The sequence below is a fragment of the Kogia breviceps genome, chromosome 15 (assembly GCF_026419965.1).
Source record: "Kogia breviceps isolate mKogBre1 chromosome 15, mKogBre1 haplotype 1, whole genome shotgun sequence".
In the NCBI taxonomy this organism is placed as follows: domain Eukaryota; kingdom Metazoa; phylum Chordata; class Mammalia; order Artiodactyla; family Physeteridae; genus Kogia; species Kogia breviceps.
In genome coordinates this window covers 7,305,035-7,323,632 of record NC_081324.1, presented here as the reverse complement: position 1 = coordinate 7,323,632, position 18,598 = coordinate 7,305,035, and the positions used below count along the sequence as shown (strand labels likewise).

At 36.8% G+C, this 18,598-nt stretch overlaps 1 protein-coding gene across 4 annotated transcripts in view; it reads left to right on the top strand.

The window, feature by feature from the left end:
* The window catches only part of DOK6 (docking protein 6), a 407,473-nt gene that overhangs the window by 361,029 nt on the left and 27,846 nt on the right, over positions 1-18,598 (top strand). The window contains exon 8 of one of the 4 annotated variants that reach the window (XM_067014380.1): positions 7,461-7,589. The exons of the other annotated variants lie outside the window; for them this stretch is intronic. Coding sequence (XP_066870481.1) covers positions 7,461-7,513 — 53 coding nt within the window. The 3' untranslated portion in view covers positions 7,514-7,589. Of the gene's footprint in view, positions 1-7,460; positions 7,590-18,598 lie in introns of those variants that run through there. 4 annotated transcript variants of the gene reach the window in all.

Sequence of the window (18,598 nt, the reverse complement as noted above, 5' to 3'; positions counted from 1 at the left end):
TGTCAATGGCTAGAGAATTTTTTTAAATCTAGAGCTATCTGGAAATTTCATGTGTTCTAAGATTTTCTAAAGCTTCATCCATCTCCCTGAAGAAAGTATCTTAGAAACTAGCTGTACCAGGATGAAAGGTCAAGTTGTGTTTCATTAAACCATTTCTATTTTAAAAAAACATATCACAATAGGTCATAAACAATTTTAAAAAACAAGCTTGTTATTCATTCCCACTCCTATCAGTGTCTTCATGTTTGTAAATTTTCCCATTTTCATTACCTTATTGATACCTAATTTCATTACATTGTGTTAAAAAACACTTGGGGTGATTTCAGTCATTAAAATCAGTAAACTTTGATACTTTGCAGACATTTATTCATAGAAAACCATATATATATATATATATATATATATATATATATACACAAAGTTGAACCATGTGATCACCATTTTTTTTAATACTTTAAACTTTTATTTGCATGATCACCATTTTTGTAGCCCAAAAGCAATTTCATATGAATCAACCTAATTAGAAAACTACATAGATCCTAACATAGGACTTGATTTTCTCAGACTGAAAACACCTTTGTAACCAGCAGCAAGATCAATATACTTTTCTTTTGTCGTAATGATGTATATTAAAATGGGGGGGGGGGTACAGCATCTTTCCTTTGACAACGTATTAGCTTTATTCATAACCTTTAAATGTTTAGAGAGGTAGGTGTGGGCCTCCATTCACGTTCTTGCCCTGGTCCACCTCTGGAGGTGAGAGAGACAGTGGAATCGATGTGCAGAGATGAAGATTCACAGGGGGCCTCGCAGGTTTTGCTTCTGCCCGGGGGCACAGTCTTGTGCTGCCCGTTGTCCAAAATCAATTGTTTTATATAGTGTATCTACTTTTTATAGTTGTTTATAATCAAGAAGTAAATTTCGCCCATTCCTTCATCATTGCTGGTAGTGGGAATCTGGGCTATATGCTACTCACCGACCTCCAGCTGAAAAGTGGTTCCAGTATCATTCAGGACCTGTTCTCAAACTCTTCTGCAGAAGGCGGCCACATGAGCAGAGGTGAGGGAATCTGGGTGCCTGCAGGCTCTGGAGGAAAACCCAAATCAGCCCAATAAAAGAGCAAAATATCTCTAAAGTCTTACCTTTAAACATTATAATCTCTATTCTCCTCCCTTTTCAATCCATGTGCACTTTAGATTAAATACACTCAGCCTCAGAGCTAAACTTGTTTCTGAGGGTATCCATACCCTGGTTCTCGTTTACTTAGTGCATTAACGGATGCTTAGCATCCATGAGGGTGTTTCTGAAGAAACTGCCGAGTCACCAGGCACCTCTAGGATATTTTGAAATCCTCCAATGGCACAGCCCTCCTGGACCTACTAAAGGGACATGGGTTACATGGGAGAGGACCCTTGTCTGGACCCCCAAATCTCAAAACGTCAGTACTTTGTCTTGTACTTCTATTTTCTCCACTCCAAAGTGCTAAGGAGGTTTGGAGTAACTGAAGGTAATCTGGGTCTCTCCTGAGTTGAAACGAGTGCCGTGGAATTCTCTTCACAAAGCAATTTAAACAAACCACCACCAAGGGAGCAGAACCACGCACTACCAGTGTATGTGCCAGGATCAGCAGGAGTCTAGAAATCTCCCAGGCCCTTCTCTCACTCACCCAAACAACCGCATAGTTCAGAAGCACAGAGTAATGACTGATTTCCTGTGGAGGCTGGACACAATTTATAAGCATAAATGGGCTCCTTGTAATGAGAAGAAATTAGAGGCCTCAGTTCCATTTACATAGAGTAAAGGAACAGAGTAGAATGGAACTTTCCAGTGTTCTGCAAATGACAAATTAAGGAGTAGGTAGAAATGCCAACATTAAAGTAATGTTAAGCATATGATCCATTTAAACTTGGCACTGAAACAGTGAATAAAGCTGTCCAAGGGGTCCTAACTGATCATTTGGAACACTGGCAAAAGGGGTTGGCGTAAAATTCCACGCCATGTGCAGTCAGAATGTGTAAATTGTGATCATAATGCCTCCTAAATGTGCCCATGTCGGTAACAGAGTCGCCGCCAGGTGATGAAGGCGGACTACTTGATCGGAAATAGCAGTCTCATTTACTTCGGTAATATGTCCCAGTTTGTAAATTAGGAGTGTAAAAAATTGCTTTTGCTTCCCTGTGTTTTCACTTCTGGCAAGGCTCTCTCATGAAATAACGGAAATGTTTTCCTCCGGAAAACTGAAGTCTAGAAATAATGTGACTCATTATAATACAATAGAGTCCCTCACTTAACCTCACTTTAACCAGGTTGGCATGCCCGATAAACATCTCCTTAAAACAGGAAGTAGCAACATTTGATGTAGTTCTTAAAGGTAAATAATGTTTTGCTATTTTAAAAAAATCTGCCAAATAAAACCCAAACCCATATATTTTGTTTACAAACACAATCATAAAAGTCCAAGTGAATGTGACAGTTGTGAAAAATTAAGGCAGTACAACCTTCACGCTCCTGATTCTGAATCCCTTCTTTCACTCACGTAATTATATAGTATTTATCAATAGGATTTATGTAAATTATTAAATGTTTGTCAAATATATATTATACTTATTATATTTATATATATATATATAAAATCTGGTTTTACAAGTAAACCATGTAATCTTATAGGACCTATCTTATAGTTTTCTTTTGTTACATTTTAGTTTTTCCATTCTAAAAATGCTTACATTACATTGGTATAGCTCCCCAAGTTTTCACAAAACACACTCTAAACAGTGGATGTGTGACGATTATATTTGGTCAGATGTATGTGTGTGTGTGTGTGCATGTGTGTGTATGTGTGTGATGTGACTACAATTTTTAAGAAACTAAATTATTATCTCTTATCTTGTAATGACTGAAGATAAGAAACCATCAATTTTAACTGTACACCTGTTTTCATTTTATTTAGTTTTTAAATTTTTTTACACGAGATACATAATGAAGATATAACACTGAAAGTTTAAGGTGTGTGTTGATTTGATACACATTATATTGAGAAATGATTATCACCATAGCATTGGCTAACACCCTCATCTCCTTACATAATTACCCTTTAAAAAAAAAAAAACATCTTTATTGGAATATAATTGCTTTACAATACTGTGTTTCTGTTGTACAACAAAGTGAATCAGCCATATGCATATATATGTCCCCATATCCCCTCCCTCTTGAGCCTCCCCTCTCACCCTCCCTATCCCACGTCTGTAGCTCATCACAAAGCACCAAGCTGATCTCCCTGTGCTATGCTGCTGCTTCCCACTAGCTAACTATTTTACATTTGGTAGTGTATATACGTCAATGCTACTCTCACTTCACCCCAGCTTCCCCCTCCCCCATCCGGTGTCCTTAAGTACATTCTCTATATCTACATCTTTATTCCTGCCCTGTCACTACCATCAGTACCATTTTTTTTTCTTTTTAGATTCCATATATATGTGTTAGCATACTGTGTTTGTTTTTCTCTTTCTGACTTCACTCAGTATGACAGACTCTAGGTCCATAGACTACAAATAACTCAATTTCGTTTCTTTTTATGGCTGAGTAATATTCCATTGTACATACGTGACACATCTTCTTTATCCATTCATCTGTCGATAGACATATAGGTTGCTTCCATGTCCTGGCTATTGTAAATAGTGCTGCAGTGAACATTGTGGCACATGTCTCTTATTGATTTATGGTTTTCTCAGGGTATATGTGCAGTAGTGGGATAGCTGGGTCATATGGTAATTCTATTTTTAGGTTTTTAAGGAACTTCAATGCTGTTCTCCTTAGTGGTTGTATCAATTTACATTCCCACCAACAGTGCAGGAGGGTTCCCTTTTCACCACACCCTGGCAGTTCTGACCAGTGAGGTGAAACCTCATTTTAGTTTTGATTTGCATTTCTCTAATAATTAGTGATGTTAAGCAGCTTTTCACGTGCCTCTTGGCCATCTGTATGTCTTCTTTAGTGAAATGTCTGTTTAAGACTTTGCCCATTTTTTAATTGAACTGTTTTTTTGATATTGAGCTCTATGAGCTGTTTGTATATTTTGGAGACTAATCCTTTGTCCATTGTTTCATTTGAAAGTATTTTCTCCCATTCTGAGGGTTGTCTTTTCCATCTTGTTTATAGTTTCCTTTGCTGTGCAAAAGCTTTTAAGTTTCATTAGGTCCCATTTGTTTATTTTTATTTCCATTTCTCTAGGAAGGGGTCAAAAAGGATCTTGCTGTGATTTATGTCATAGAGTGTTCTACCTATGTTTTCCTCTAAGAGTTTTATAGTGTATGGTCTTACATTTAGGTCTTGAATCCATTTGGAGTTTACTTTTGTGTATGGTGTTAGGGAGTGTTCTAATTTCATTCTTTTAAATGTAGCTGTCCAGTTTTCCCAGCACCACTTATTGAAGAGGCTGTCTCTTCTCCATTGTATGTTCTTGCCTCCTCTGTCGTAAATTAGGTGACCATATGTGTGTGGGTTTATCTCTGGGCTTTCTATCCTGTTCCATTGATCTATGTTTATGTTTTTGTGCTGGTACCTTACTGTAGCTTTGTAGTATACTCTGAAATCAGGGAGCCTGATTCCTCGAGCTCCATTTTTCTTTCTCAAGATTGCTTTGGCTATTCGGGGTCTTTTGTGTTTCCATACACAAATCAATCAATGTGATACACCATATTAACAAATTGAAGAATAAAAACCGTATGATCATCTCAATAGATGCAGAAAAAGCTTTTGACAGAATTCAACACCCATTTACGATAAAAACTCTCCAGAAAGTGGGCATAGAGGGAACCTACCTCAATATAATAAATGCATATGACAAAGCCACAGCAAACATCATACTCAATGGTGAAAAACTGAAAGCATTTCCACTAACATCAGGAACAAGACAAGGATGTCCACCCTCGCCACTCTTATTGAACATAGTTTTGGAAGTCCTAACCACAGCAATCAGAGAAGAAAAAGAAATAAAAGGAATACAAATTGGAAAAGAAGAATTAAAACTGTCACTGTTTTCAGATGACATGATACTATACGTAGGTAATCCTAAAGATGCCACCAGAAAACTACTAGAACTAATCAATGAATTTGTTAAGGTTGCAGGATACAAAATTAATCCACAGAAATCTCTGGCATTCCTATACACTAACTATGAAAAATTAGAGAAATTAAGGAAACAATTCCATTTACCATCGCAACAGAAAGAATAAAATACCTAGGAATAAACATATCTAAGGAGACAAAAGACCTGTATGCAGAAAACTATAAAACACTGATGAAAGATATCAAAGATGACATAAACAGATGGAGAGCTATACCATGTTCTTGGATTGGAAGAATCAATATTGTTTCACAATATTGACTGTACCACCCAAAGCAATCTACAGATTCAGTGCTTTCCCCATCAAACTACCAATGGCATTCTTCACAGAATTAGAACAAAAAATTTTACAATTCGTATGGAAATACCCTTTCTTTTTTTGCGGTAAGAACATTTAAGATCTACTTTCTTAGCAACTTTCAAGTACATAATACAGTATTGTTAACCATAATCACCATGCTGTACATCAGATCTCCAAAACTTATTCTTTTATAACTGAAAGTGTAACTGTGCCTGTTTTGCACTGTGGTAGAGGTGGGGTGTGCAACTGAACACACACGGATTGTCAGAGTTGCAAAAAACATTTTAAGAAACATTTATACAAACGTACTTTGCAATATTTCTTTTGCTGAAATATGTATCAATTTACTAGTAATATCCAACCAGGTTAAATATATTAAACCTAGTTTTTTCCAAATGTAGCTATGGCTAACCACTAAGATTTCAGCTGGCACTACCTGAATCTCAAGTTCAAAATAAATTTTTAAACACTTTTTCTTCTTAATTTGAAGAAAATACCAGCAGGTATTCTGCCACTGAGGTCCCTACACAGCTGTGAGCACATCAGCAGAGGCTGCAATGTGAGTCTGAAGATACTGTTTCTAAGATGCAAAGACACTGCACATCCCCTGTGACATAATAATCTGCCTATTACTGAAATGCACCACTAATTTCCCTTTGCTGCTGCAGCGGAATGACAAGCCCCACATCCTCAGAGTTGAGCAGAGCACAGGTTACACCCCAAGCCCTCTGTTACCCATGATCAGGGATGCTCTCAAAGAAGAGGATGTCTCCTAATGTGGCTGAAGAAGCACTGAGCAGCTCTGCCATTTAAACAGTTGCTGTTTCTCAGGTGTCTAGGCAGCCAGGCTCTCTCTTGTGTAAACTTGTAACCTTGATGGCTGGGACTTCCATTTCAGTCCCCAAACCTTCCGCAGCCATCCTCTCCGGGCCTCTGTATTCTCTCTCCCCTCCTATTTCATTCCACATGCAGAACCAAGCCGACAGCCATGGCCTAGATCATCGAACATCTAGCCTTTAGATAACAAAGTGCCTGGAGCAGAGGACCGGGGAGCCAATGGTAGACATAAGGTGTTCACATTGTTCACATCTGTCCGTTTGTCTTTGGTGCCTTTAATTTTGTCTTTCGGAATTTCCAACGCTGGTGAATGCCGTCTCTGGATTTGTTCATTTAAGAAACATTTACTGATGTCCTGCTTTCCACCTGGGCCAGGCACAGTGGATACAGAGAAGCCTCCTGCCCTGGGGGAGGGGACACAGTGGTAGAGGAGTGGACATGCATGCACATCTTTTTTTTAAAATAAATGTATTTATTTTTTAAAAGTTGTTTTTGAGAATTACATTATAAAATCTAGAACACGTTTATAATTGATTGTGCTATCTAGCTGAAGCACATTCTATGTAAGAATGTTTTAAATTCCTTTAAAAATATATGGAAGACAACTAGATCTTGGTTGTCTATATTTAGCATATGTGCAGTCATGCGGTGTGCTGCATCGCCTTTGTGAACCAGATCCTGGTATGCAAGGGAATCTGACCCATCAAGAATAAAAACACTCAATTCTTTGAGCTCTGTAGTTACAACACATTACACACTCATTTAGGTTTTGTTGTCCTTGATCATCTGGTAAATAATCCTTCTGGGAAATAATTTTTAAATGATGCAAATTATAGAAAAACTAGAATGGTCTCCATTGAAAATTAGTTATGTTCTATTTAAACAACTAAGAGATGGTTGTCTTCTGGTCACTTGCCTCCTGCCCAACTTTTCATATCAGTTTGGTTCCATCTTCGTTTCTAGCTCACCAAACGTGGCCAGTACTGTTCAATGGCATATAGCTTTATCAAATATCCAATACCTTTTAGCTTGGTTTCTGCAAAAGTATCTGTTTTTTGTGGTGTTCTGGAGTAAGCATTATCTCCCTAGCTGAGGTACGCATCCTTAGGCAAAGGAGAAAGTTATTCTCTGGAAAGTGAATGTCTATTTTCAGATCCACCAAAATATGCTTTTTTCCTCATCATTTTGATTTTTCAGCTTTAAAATCCAGTGATACCATTTCTTCAAATGAAGTTACTACCGTGGCTTAAGATTACTGGCAGTAGAAGTAGTGACAACACGTCATATTTTACAGACTGAGATGTAAGCTCTAGGATTTCAGAACAGGTATGCGAAATAACTTGAGTAACATAATACTCTCTGACCCTACTGTCATCAGACCCTATTGAGGTTGACACACCTGGGTTTTTGTCCCAGTTCTGTCATAGCTTCTCGTACAACTTCGGACAAGTTGATCACCCTCTCTGAACTGTAGAGTTCTCTTGTGAAATACGGACCAGATGTAGCCAAGGTTATTTAAGCTTAGCATGCTCAGCCCTCCTATCTGCCTCACTCAGAATATGCTTAGCAATGGCTGTAGAAACCCTTCAGTCTCTTTAAACGTGTGATGAAGGATATGGGGATAGTCCCAAGGAGCTAAGACTCCAGGTAGCAATGGCTTGTCATCCTCATAGCCTAGTTTGGGGCAGCCTAGACTACTGAAGCTATTTGATGTTGCAGGACTCCTCCTGAGGGTGGTGTCCTGAGCAGAAGGTACAGTTCAGATTAAAAGCATCCTGGGTTGTGTGAATATTTTTTAGTAAGATTCTTGAAAGCAGCTCCTGCCTCATGACAGCTCAGCTGGCTTATGGTGATTTTACTTTTTCTGGAAATTGCACCTATTGATTCAGTAATTTGATAGAGATTTATTTTCAATTTTTACGTTACCTCCTGATAGACAGACTTGCCTATACTTACCAGAAATGAATTAGAAACCAATGAGTTACACCTGCACAAAACCTACCCCAAGGGACAGGCCTTCTCACCAATTGAAAGGAAGAAGACAGGACTTTAAAATTCTTTGTGGCATTGCTGTGGTATAATTCTTCTAAGATTCTCTGAAAAAGGAGTTGTATCCTTTTTATGGGAATAAAAGGCCACCATCACTGTAGTCAGATAATGTTACCCACCAACTGCATATTAAATGTGAAAAAAATAAAATTAGGAAAATATGTATCATTGCTTGCTTTACTTTCATTTTTTGCACATTTTTGTTCCACTTACCTGAGAAGTATTTACCACATGCTATATAAGCCACGTCTCATTTACTAAGTTGCCTCTTTAAAGTAACTTTATTTTCATTCAGGAAAACTATAAAAATGTCAGAATGTCACCTTGGGATACTAACATCTTGAAATGACATTAACCTTTAAAAAATACCTGTATATATTAAGGAAGAATGTAAACCAAAAAAGGGGCAAGAATCTTCTATTTTGTTAGTGCTAGGGGAAAAATAGCTCAAATTTTTTAATATACTCAAATTTTTTAATATACTAATTTTTAAAAGAATATAAAAGATAAATGATACAAGTAATTGTTAATAAATATTTCCATAAATAAGTTATCTTCTACTTCTTCTACTAAGGCCTTCTGTACCACTGGTTCCCCAAACTGGGTATAATATCTTCCTTTTTTGAACTGCCATCACATTTCTTTCTTTTCTTATAAGACACTATTTCATAGTTTGTATTACAAATAGTATGTTCTCTAGTAGTTAGGGGCAGTGTCTTTTTACTTCCTCAGTGACTATCACTGTCTTATATTCATTTCTTCTTTTTGTTCATTCTTTCATCAAATGTTTATTAAAGCAGGCATTAGTAAACCAGAAAAATAAGGTTGCTGCCTCCATGCAATTTTCCTCTTTAAATATGATTCTTGACTCAGATTCTCATCACAGCTTATACCCTGGAGTTTTAAACAGTCTCATATAATAAGCCAACATGATTGACTTATTTTTGTTTTCCCATATTAACTTTTTATCGAGTTATAATTTACCTACAATAAGATAAATATTTATAGATCATTAATTTCACATCTTTGAAGTTTGAAATTACTCATGTAACCACCACCTAAACAAGACCTAGAGCATTTCTATCACCTCATAAAGTTCACTTGTGAATCTTTCCAGTCAAATTCTCCACCACCAAACAACTCCTTCCTGAACTCAATCACCACCGAATCTATTTAACTTGTTCTTAGACTTCTAAAAATGCAATCAGACATTATATATTATTTTGTGTCTGGCTTCTTTCTCTCAACAAACTTTTGACATTTATTGGTATTGTGTGGTTTAGTGCTTTGTTTCTTTTTACTGAATACTGTCCCATAACTGTCCAGTAACATAATAATATTCATATTATTCCATTGTATGAATATACCACAATTTGTTAATCCTCTCTCACCATCTTGTGGATTGTTCCCAGTTTTCATTATCGTGAGCCAGACTGTGAAAAACAATCTCATGCAAGTCTTTTTTGGACACACGTTTTAATTTTCTTGGTTAAATAACTGGGGGGGAATCACTCGGTAATAAGTTAGATGTGTGTTTAACTTTGTAGGAAATGCCCAAACCTTATTATTTTACATTCCCACCAACCACTTGTGAGAGTTCCTGTTGCTTCTTCAACATTTGATGTTGTCAGTCTCTTCTATTTCAGCCATTCAGATGGGAGTGTAGTTCCAGTTGTTTCCCATCCTAGTCAGTATTTGGTATTTCAAGATTTTAACTTTAGTGATACTAGCAGGTGTGTTGTTCTATCTCATTTTTTTATTTGCATTGACAGAGTAATAAAGTTGAACATCTTTCCATGTGCCCATTGGCCACCGTCTATCTAATTTTCTAAAGTGTCTGTTCAAGGCTTTTGCTCTTTTCAAAACTAGGTTTTAGGTCTTATTTTTGTTTTGTAGGTGTTCTCTATATTTTCTTGGTATAAGTTGTTTTTCAAATATAAGTATTGCAAATTCTTTCCCTTTCTATGGGTTGCTTCTATACTTTCTTAATGGAGTCCTTTGTGGAGAAGAAATTTTTAATTTTGGAAAACTCTGATTTCACATTGTTTTCTTCAAAGGTTTGTGCTTTACAAAGTCCTCCCTAAGAAAAAGTTGCTTACCTCAAGAACACAATGATAGGCTTCTGTGTTTTCTTCTAAAAGCTCTATGGATCTCACTTTTACATTTAGGTATTTGGTTCACCTCAAATTGACTTTTCTACATGGGGTGAAGTAGGAATAGAGGATTTTGAAAATCTATATAGATACTGAAGTTGTTGCAGCACAATCTGTTCAAAAACAAATTTCATTTCCCCCATTGAGTTGATTTGGCATCTTAGTCAAAAATCATTTTCAAACCTGAAATCTGATCAAGTCTCTGTATACACCTAATTTTCAGCAAACAAAGAGAGGAGCAGAATATATGTGCATAAATGTGCAACAGTGAATCCAGCCTGTGGGCAACTCAACCCTACAGGTCCGTCAGTCCAGTATCTTTAACAGAGAAACTGTAAGGTAAAGAAAGTGATAAAGAGAGAACCCGTGGATTAAAAGAGACATAAAAGATATATTTGGGCAAGAATGAACTGCAGTGTCTTGGAATGCATGCTTGAGTGCTAAAACGATAGAGAAATGTAAGGAAGTGATTACTACAGATGCCAGGATAGTGGTTATTTTGGAAGGAGAGAGAGAGGACTGTGACTGGGATGGGCAAATAGAAGGGTTCTGGGTGGGAGACAAAGTTATGTTACTTAACCTGAATGATGATTTTAATTGTGTTCTCTTTATAATAATTCAGTAAACTATACTTTTCTTTCATGTGGTTTTTTTGTATCTATGTTTTAGTTTTCAATAAAATGGTTAAAATAATTTTTAAAATTATCTGTTTTTAACCAACAAGGATTTATATCCCAGGTATACAGGTCTGGCTGAACAACTGAAACTCAATTAATGCAATCCATCACATCAACAGTCTAAAAAAGAAAAATCAAATGAGTATATCAGTAGACACAGAAAAAGCTTTTGACAAAATCCAACACCAAATTATTATAAAAACTTTCAGGAAACTGGGACTAGAGGGGACCTTGCTCAGTTTAATAAGAATATCTACAAAAAATCTACAACTAACCTCACACTTACTTAAGAGTGAGAAACTAGAAGCTTCCCTAGTAAGATCAGGTGCAAGAAAAGGATGTCGCCCTTTACATTCAGTATTATACTGAAGTAGTATAGTAGCTAATGCAGTAAGAAAAGGAAATTAAAAGTACGTAGATTGGGAAGGAAAAAACAAAACTGCCTTTGTTCTCTGACAACATGATCATCAATGCAGAAAATCTGGGAGAATTGACCAAAAAACTCCTGAAATGAGTAAGTAATTAGCAAAGCTGCAAGATACCAGCTAATACAGAAAAGTCAATTGCATTCCCATATACCAGCAATGAAAAAGTGGAATCTGAAATTAAAGCCACAGTACCATTAACATCTAATAAAGAAAATCAAAGAAGTAAATAAATGGAAAAATAGTCCATGTTCATGGATAGGAAGACTCAAATTGTAAAGGTTCTAGTTCTTCCGAAACTGATGTAGAGATTCTATGCTTTCCCATTCAGAATGCCAGTGATTTCATAGAATTGACAAAACTGATCCCAAAGTTTATGCAAAGAGGCAAAGACCCAGAATAGATAACACAATATTGAAGGAAAAGAACAATATTGAAGGATGACATTCTCCAACTTCAAGACTTACAAGACTTACTATAAAGCTACAATAATCAACACAGTTTGGTACTGGCAAAATAGGTAAATGGAACAAAATAGAGAGCCCAGAAATAGATCTTTGACAAAGGAGCAAAGGCAACACAATGGAGCAAGGATAGTCTTTTCAGTAAATGGTGCTGGAACAATTGGACATCCATAGGCACACACACAAAAAAAAGCTTAACTAGACACAGACTCTACACCCTTCATGAAAGTGAACTCAAAATGGATCACAGACCTAAATGCAAAACATAACACTTATAAAACTCCTAGAAGATAGCATAGGAGAAAACCTAGATGACCTTGGGTCTGGCAATGACTTTTTCGATACAACACCAAATCCATGGTCCATGAGAGAAATAACTGATAAGCTGGACTTCATTAAAATGAAAAACTTCTAATCTATGAAAGACAATGGCAAGAGAATAAGAAGTTGAGCCACAGACTGGGAGAATATATTTGCAAAAGATACATCCGAAAAGGACTCTAATTTAAAATATAAAAGGAACTCAAACTCAACAAAAGGAAACAGCCTGATTAAAAATGAGCCAATAGTCTTAGCAGAGGCCTCACCAAGGAAGATATAGCAGATGGAAAGTAAGCGTATGAAAAGATGATCCATGTTATATGTCATGCAAAGTAAAACAGCAGGATTCCACTCACTGGGATGGCCAAAATCCAGAACACTGACAACAGCAAATGCTGGTGAGAATGTGGAGCAACAGGAACCCTCGTTCTTTGCTGGTGGGAATGCAAAATGATACAGCCACTTTGGAGGACACTTGGGCAGTTTCTTAAAATACTAAGCATACTCTTACCACACAATCCAGCATTCATGCTTCTTGATATTTACCCAAAAGAATTGGAAATTTACATCCACACAAAAAAGACCTGCACACAGATATTAATAGCAGCTCTATTCATAATTGCCAAAACGTGGAAGCAACCTAGCGAATGGATAAATAAACTGTGGTATATCCACACGGGTATTATTCCAGGCTAAAAATAAATGAGTTATCAAGCCATAAAAACAGATGGAAGAACCTCAAATGCATATTACCAAGAGAAAGAAGCCAGTCTGAAAAGATTATGTATTTATGATTCCAACTGTATGACATTCTGGAAAAGGCAAAACTAGAGAGACAGTAAAAAGATCAGTGGTTGCCAGAGGTTGGTCAAGGGGAAGATGAATACGCAGAGCAAGGAGGATTTTTAGGGCAGTGAAAATACTCTGTGTGATACCATAATGATGGATATATATCTTTATACATTTGTCCAAACCCACAGAATGTACAACACCATGAATGAACCCTAAAGTAAACTATGGGCTTTGAGTGATTATGATGTATCAATGTAGGTTAATCTGTTGTAACAAATGTAACATTTTGGTGGATGATGTTGATAATGGGGGAGAGGATGTGCATGTGTAGGGGCAGCAGGTTTATGGGAAATCTCTGCACCTTCCCTTCAGTTTTGCTGTGAAGCTAAAACTGCTCAAAAGAGTAAAATCATAATTTAAAAATTAACTGTATTACATAACACTTGCACATTAGAATATGTCTTCAAATCTTTGTGAAAATTCAAGTTATCTAAAATGCCAGAAGTTGATCTTACCAGATTTTAGGAGAACAGAATTTTTTTGTTTTCTGTTTTGTATACTTTTGGAATCTCTTAAATAAACTAAAACAATAGTATCATGTTATTCATTATTATTATTATTATTAATATTATAAAATTTAGAAAGAAATATTCCACTTACTGTTGCTTCTAAGTTTTTAGGTTATAGAGACAGCCATTTTCACTTCATGTTTTTTAGCTTTCTGACACTTGACTGGTTCAGTCTCAGAAATCATCAGCTGAGAAACCCTCTAAACTTAGCCGCACAGCTTCATTCTCCAAGCCATTTGACTTTAATATAAAAGCAAACAGAAGTAATTATAATGGCTGTCTTTCAAGGGGTGGGAGTTAGTTCCCAGCATATACAATTTTAAGGCAACAAATTGAAATCAGCAGGAAAGAAACATTTACAGTTCAGCTTATCTTTATGGAGTTATTTTTACAATTTTTAGTTTTTCTTTATCTCTGTGCTATAAAAACAAAATTTGGAGCCATTCAATTTGGCTTCCTTTTCCTATTGCATTGAAACAGTAAATGAAATCTAAAGCCACTAACCTATGAATTTCCCTAATTTCAAAGTATGTTAATATTTTTCTTTAGGTACACTACCTACCAAATGGCTTCTCATTAAGTGGGATTTTAAAACATATTCTGTATTACAATTACATTCTACTCTTCCCCGTTATATTTTCAAATTGCTTATAACAAAGAAGTTACATTATGTCAACATTTATTTTGCCTGTGTTTAGTTCCTCTTTTCAGAAATCACTTATGCTTCAGAAATTACCCATTACGGTTCTGGGAAAGATATTAAGTGCTATTATTGAACACGATTCATCCCATGCACTCTGCCTATATACATGTCTAATAGACGTAGCTTAACACAAAAAGCTTTGTTACTTTATTTTGTCAGAATTCATAATTTTGTAAAAAAAAAAAAAAAGTTCACATGAATATCTTCTTTTCTCCAGACTTTTTTCTATTTTGGCATCATAATAGTTTCAGAATGCTAGATTTTTAAAATTCAGTTATGAAAATGGCCTCTGAAAGACATGGGGTATCTTTTTTACCGTGACCTGTTATATAATCTGGCCTCTCAGACTCAACCTCTGAATAGTTCAGTCATTCTGGCCAGCTTAGAAATGTCATTACTAATATCTTGATGAAGTTTGTATTTTAAGAAATATGACTTTTACTCTACACTACATTCTTTCCAAACAACATAATAAATGACTCTGAAACGTTTCTTTTAATGATTTTGTTGCTACAACTAACATACCTTTGGAATTTTTCTCATTGGGCAAAATATATTTACATCCTTGGGTTGGAAAAAATCCATTAGAACTTGAAATACAGAGAGTATCTAGTTCTATTATACCCTCCCAACACCCATGAAACTCCAGTCCCAAGAGGTCAAGGCAGCATGTAGCATGGAAAGGAAGAGCAGGGCTTCTTGTTTAGGACTCCTCCCCTTACAAGCATTATGATCTCAGCTAAACTAAACTCTCTGTACTTTATCATCTTCATCTGTCAAATGAGAATAATTTTAGTACTTATCACATAAGGATACACATATTAAGTGAGTTAATGTTTTTTCCTCTTAAATATTCACTTTTTTCTCCTGTTTTCCAGGCCTTAGAATAAATAGTGTGTGGAACACAATTTGGGTTCAACTAGTATCAGTATGATTTTTACTTAACTGTCTAAGGCTCTTGTGGTGAGCTGGATAATGGTACCCCAACGACGCCCGTCACTTCCGCATCCCCAGAACCTTACATGACAAAGGGACTTCGCAGGGGTGATTCAGTTAAGGATCTTGAGTGGTGAGACAGATGGATTATCCAGAGGGGCCCTAAAAGTAATCACAAGTGTGCTTATAAGAGGGAGGCAGGAGGGGATGTGGCTGCAGAGGAGGACAAAGGTGATGTGCCAGTGGGGTCATGAGCCGAAAATGAGGACGGCCTCCAGGAGCAGCAAGAGCCAAGGAACAGTCCAGAGGGAGAGCGACCCTGCTGGCCTTTCTGTCCAGGGACGTTCATTTCAGACTCGGCCTCCAGGACTGCAAGAGGATAATCTGTGCTGTCTAAGCCGTTAAGTTTGTGGCCATTTGTTACAGCAGCAGCAGGAAACCAAAACAGCCATCCGACGAGATACTGAAGTTTCCAGAACTATTACCGCATCTCTGACTCTCTGGCTGTTATACTTTTCATCACATTTTGGGCTAATTCGTAGAGAACACTGCACATTTGGGGTCACCTCTATGCTAGAGAATACCGGACTCTTGTTCAAGTACAGCACAGTTGGGAACTGAATTGCCAAGAAACTATCAAAGACCAATATTTTTTCATAGTTTAAGAAAGGTCACTCAAGTTTTCTCTTTTTACTTTTTCGAAACCGACATTTATATTACTTTCGAGTTGAAAGTTCAAGCCTGAGGGGGAGGCTACCAGCTGAGCCTCACGCAGGCAGCACACATAAGGCCAGTGTCACCCCTAAGGCTTACTGTGCTACAGCTGGGCGAGTCAGCATCTCCTGGCACAGGGACCAGAGGACAGCAGGAATCCACCTCCTCTCCTCTGTCCCCTTGCACAAAGAGGTTAGCCCCAAGTTTGCTTGATCTCAAGGGAAACCACATCTCAGTGACCATTATTAGGAAAGAGAACCTACTCCTTGCTCTGTGGTGACCTACATGGGAAGGAAATCTAAGAAAGAGTGGATATACGTATATGTATAACTGATTCACTTTGCTGCAGAGCAGAAACTAACACATTGTAAAGCAACTATACTGCAATAAAAATTAATTTAAAAGAGGAAAGAGAACCTACTCCAAACTGCACTATAACAAATATTGTTAAATTACATTGTTTACAATATTCTCTTTTTTTCAAACGATTTGTAAGGGGGCTCTAATAGTATTTTTAAAAAAGATAGTTACAATCCCACCATCTAATTTTGCTAGTGGACCTCATATTTAACAATTAGGAATGTTTTTTGCTGCAGGTAAGTTAAAAACCAACTGACAGTGGTTTACACCAATAATTCATTTCTTTATCATATAAAAAAGCCTCATTTGGCTCCTCTTGTTGATTTAGCTGCTCAGTGACATCACTGGGGATCCAGGGTCTTTCTATGCTTCTGTTCTATTGTGCTTAGCAAGCTTCCTTTCCATCTTCATGCTTGTAACTCTTGTTCACAAGATGACTGCTAGAGCTCCAGGCATCACATTTACTTTCAAAACACAAATCAGAAGGAAGAGACAAAGTTTCTCCACTGTGAGGCTTATTAATTTTTAATCAGTGAAGGAAATCTTTCCAAATTTCCACACAGATGTCTTCTATTTCATGGGCCAGAATTTTGACATTATGGCTAACTCTGTCTGCACTGGGAAATGCTGGGAAAGTAAGTAACTGGCAAAGGGGAAGGAATTGCTGTGATGAGCTTACTAGTTACTATTTATCCCTTGCCTGAGGGAAAACCCTAACTTCCCTGAGATCAAAAGATTTCTACCCTGGCTTCTTATCACAAGGACAAAAGGGCAAATGGGCAGTTGTCAAGGCAATAAACAGAATCTGGCATATTTTAGGACAATATAATTCAAAAATTATAAATTCTCCAAGAATATTTATTCAAGCAAGTTACTATTTTAAATCTATCTTTAAGTGCATATACTTCTGATTAAAATAATTGAAGAAAATTTGGGGAAAGAAAAAAGAACTAAGAATAAAGTGAGAAATGAGAATAAAATAAAATGTTTAAAAGCATCTCCCAGAGACTGTCATGTTGGTATTTAGGTATAAAGATATGTGCAGCCTTTTTGTTTAGTTTGACTTTTTTACTCAGTGCATCTTATCTTTAATACTTTTTAATCAGCCTTTTCCTTAACGATATGTCGTGGGCATTCTCCCACATCATTAATATCCTTGTACATCATCATTTAGAATAGCTATATGATATTCTAAGCAGTAGGTCTATAGTTTAATAGATACAACCAACTCCCACTGTCAAACATTTAGACCGTTTCCTGTTTGTGTTTTTTGGTTTGGTTTTTTATTTTGCTATTAAACACCAAATTATTTTTCTTGTGATGAGAACCTTTAACATCTACTCTCTCAGCAACTCGCCAATATATAATCCCGTATTGTTGACTACAGTCACCACGGTGTACGTCACATCCCCACAACTTATTTATCTTAGAGCTGGAACCCAAAGTACCTCTTAAGCTTCCTCAGAAAATCTTAAGCCAAGATTTTTCATATTCACAAATTGCTCTGCCATCTCATATGTTAACACAGACTGCCAACGGGCATTGGTGTTACGAGTGTCCTAAATTTTCTCTAACTCTGACTTTGGTGCAGGGTATCTACCAAAGGGAGTAACTGCAAAGTTGGATAAAAATAAAGAATGGAGAAGTGTAGCAACAGGGGGAGGGTCAAAATACATTTCTGCTCAGAAAGGAAGGTGAGTCCTTACATCCTGGAAGCACTTCAGGGAAGCACTTCAGAACAAGCTCTATTTCATATCCTTTTACTGCCAAAATGGAGCCATTTGGTAGAGCAATTTCTCACTCATTCATTTAATGATTCTTATGATTAAGTGCCATCAAGAAGTCAGAACTTGGACAGCACATAAAAAGACACAGATCCTGCACTTGGGGTTTATAATCTAAGGGAGGCATATATGCTGGTGAGACAATAAACTCATCACCGAAGAAAGTATTTTCACCTCAGAGGAGGAAAGTTCAAGAGCACTTAGATGGTGGCTTTATTTCACCTGTTATGTCCTTTTGGGGAGGATGAAGATGGGAGTATGAAGGCCATTGAAAAGATTTCATGGAAGAAATGAGCGATGAGAAGTAATGATCCAAGAAGTAAGACTACTGATGAAACAATCCATGCAAAATAAAATAGACATAGCCCTTTTCAAATACACATAGCCA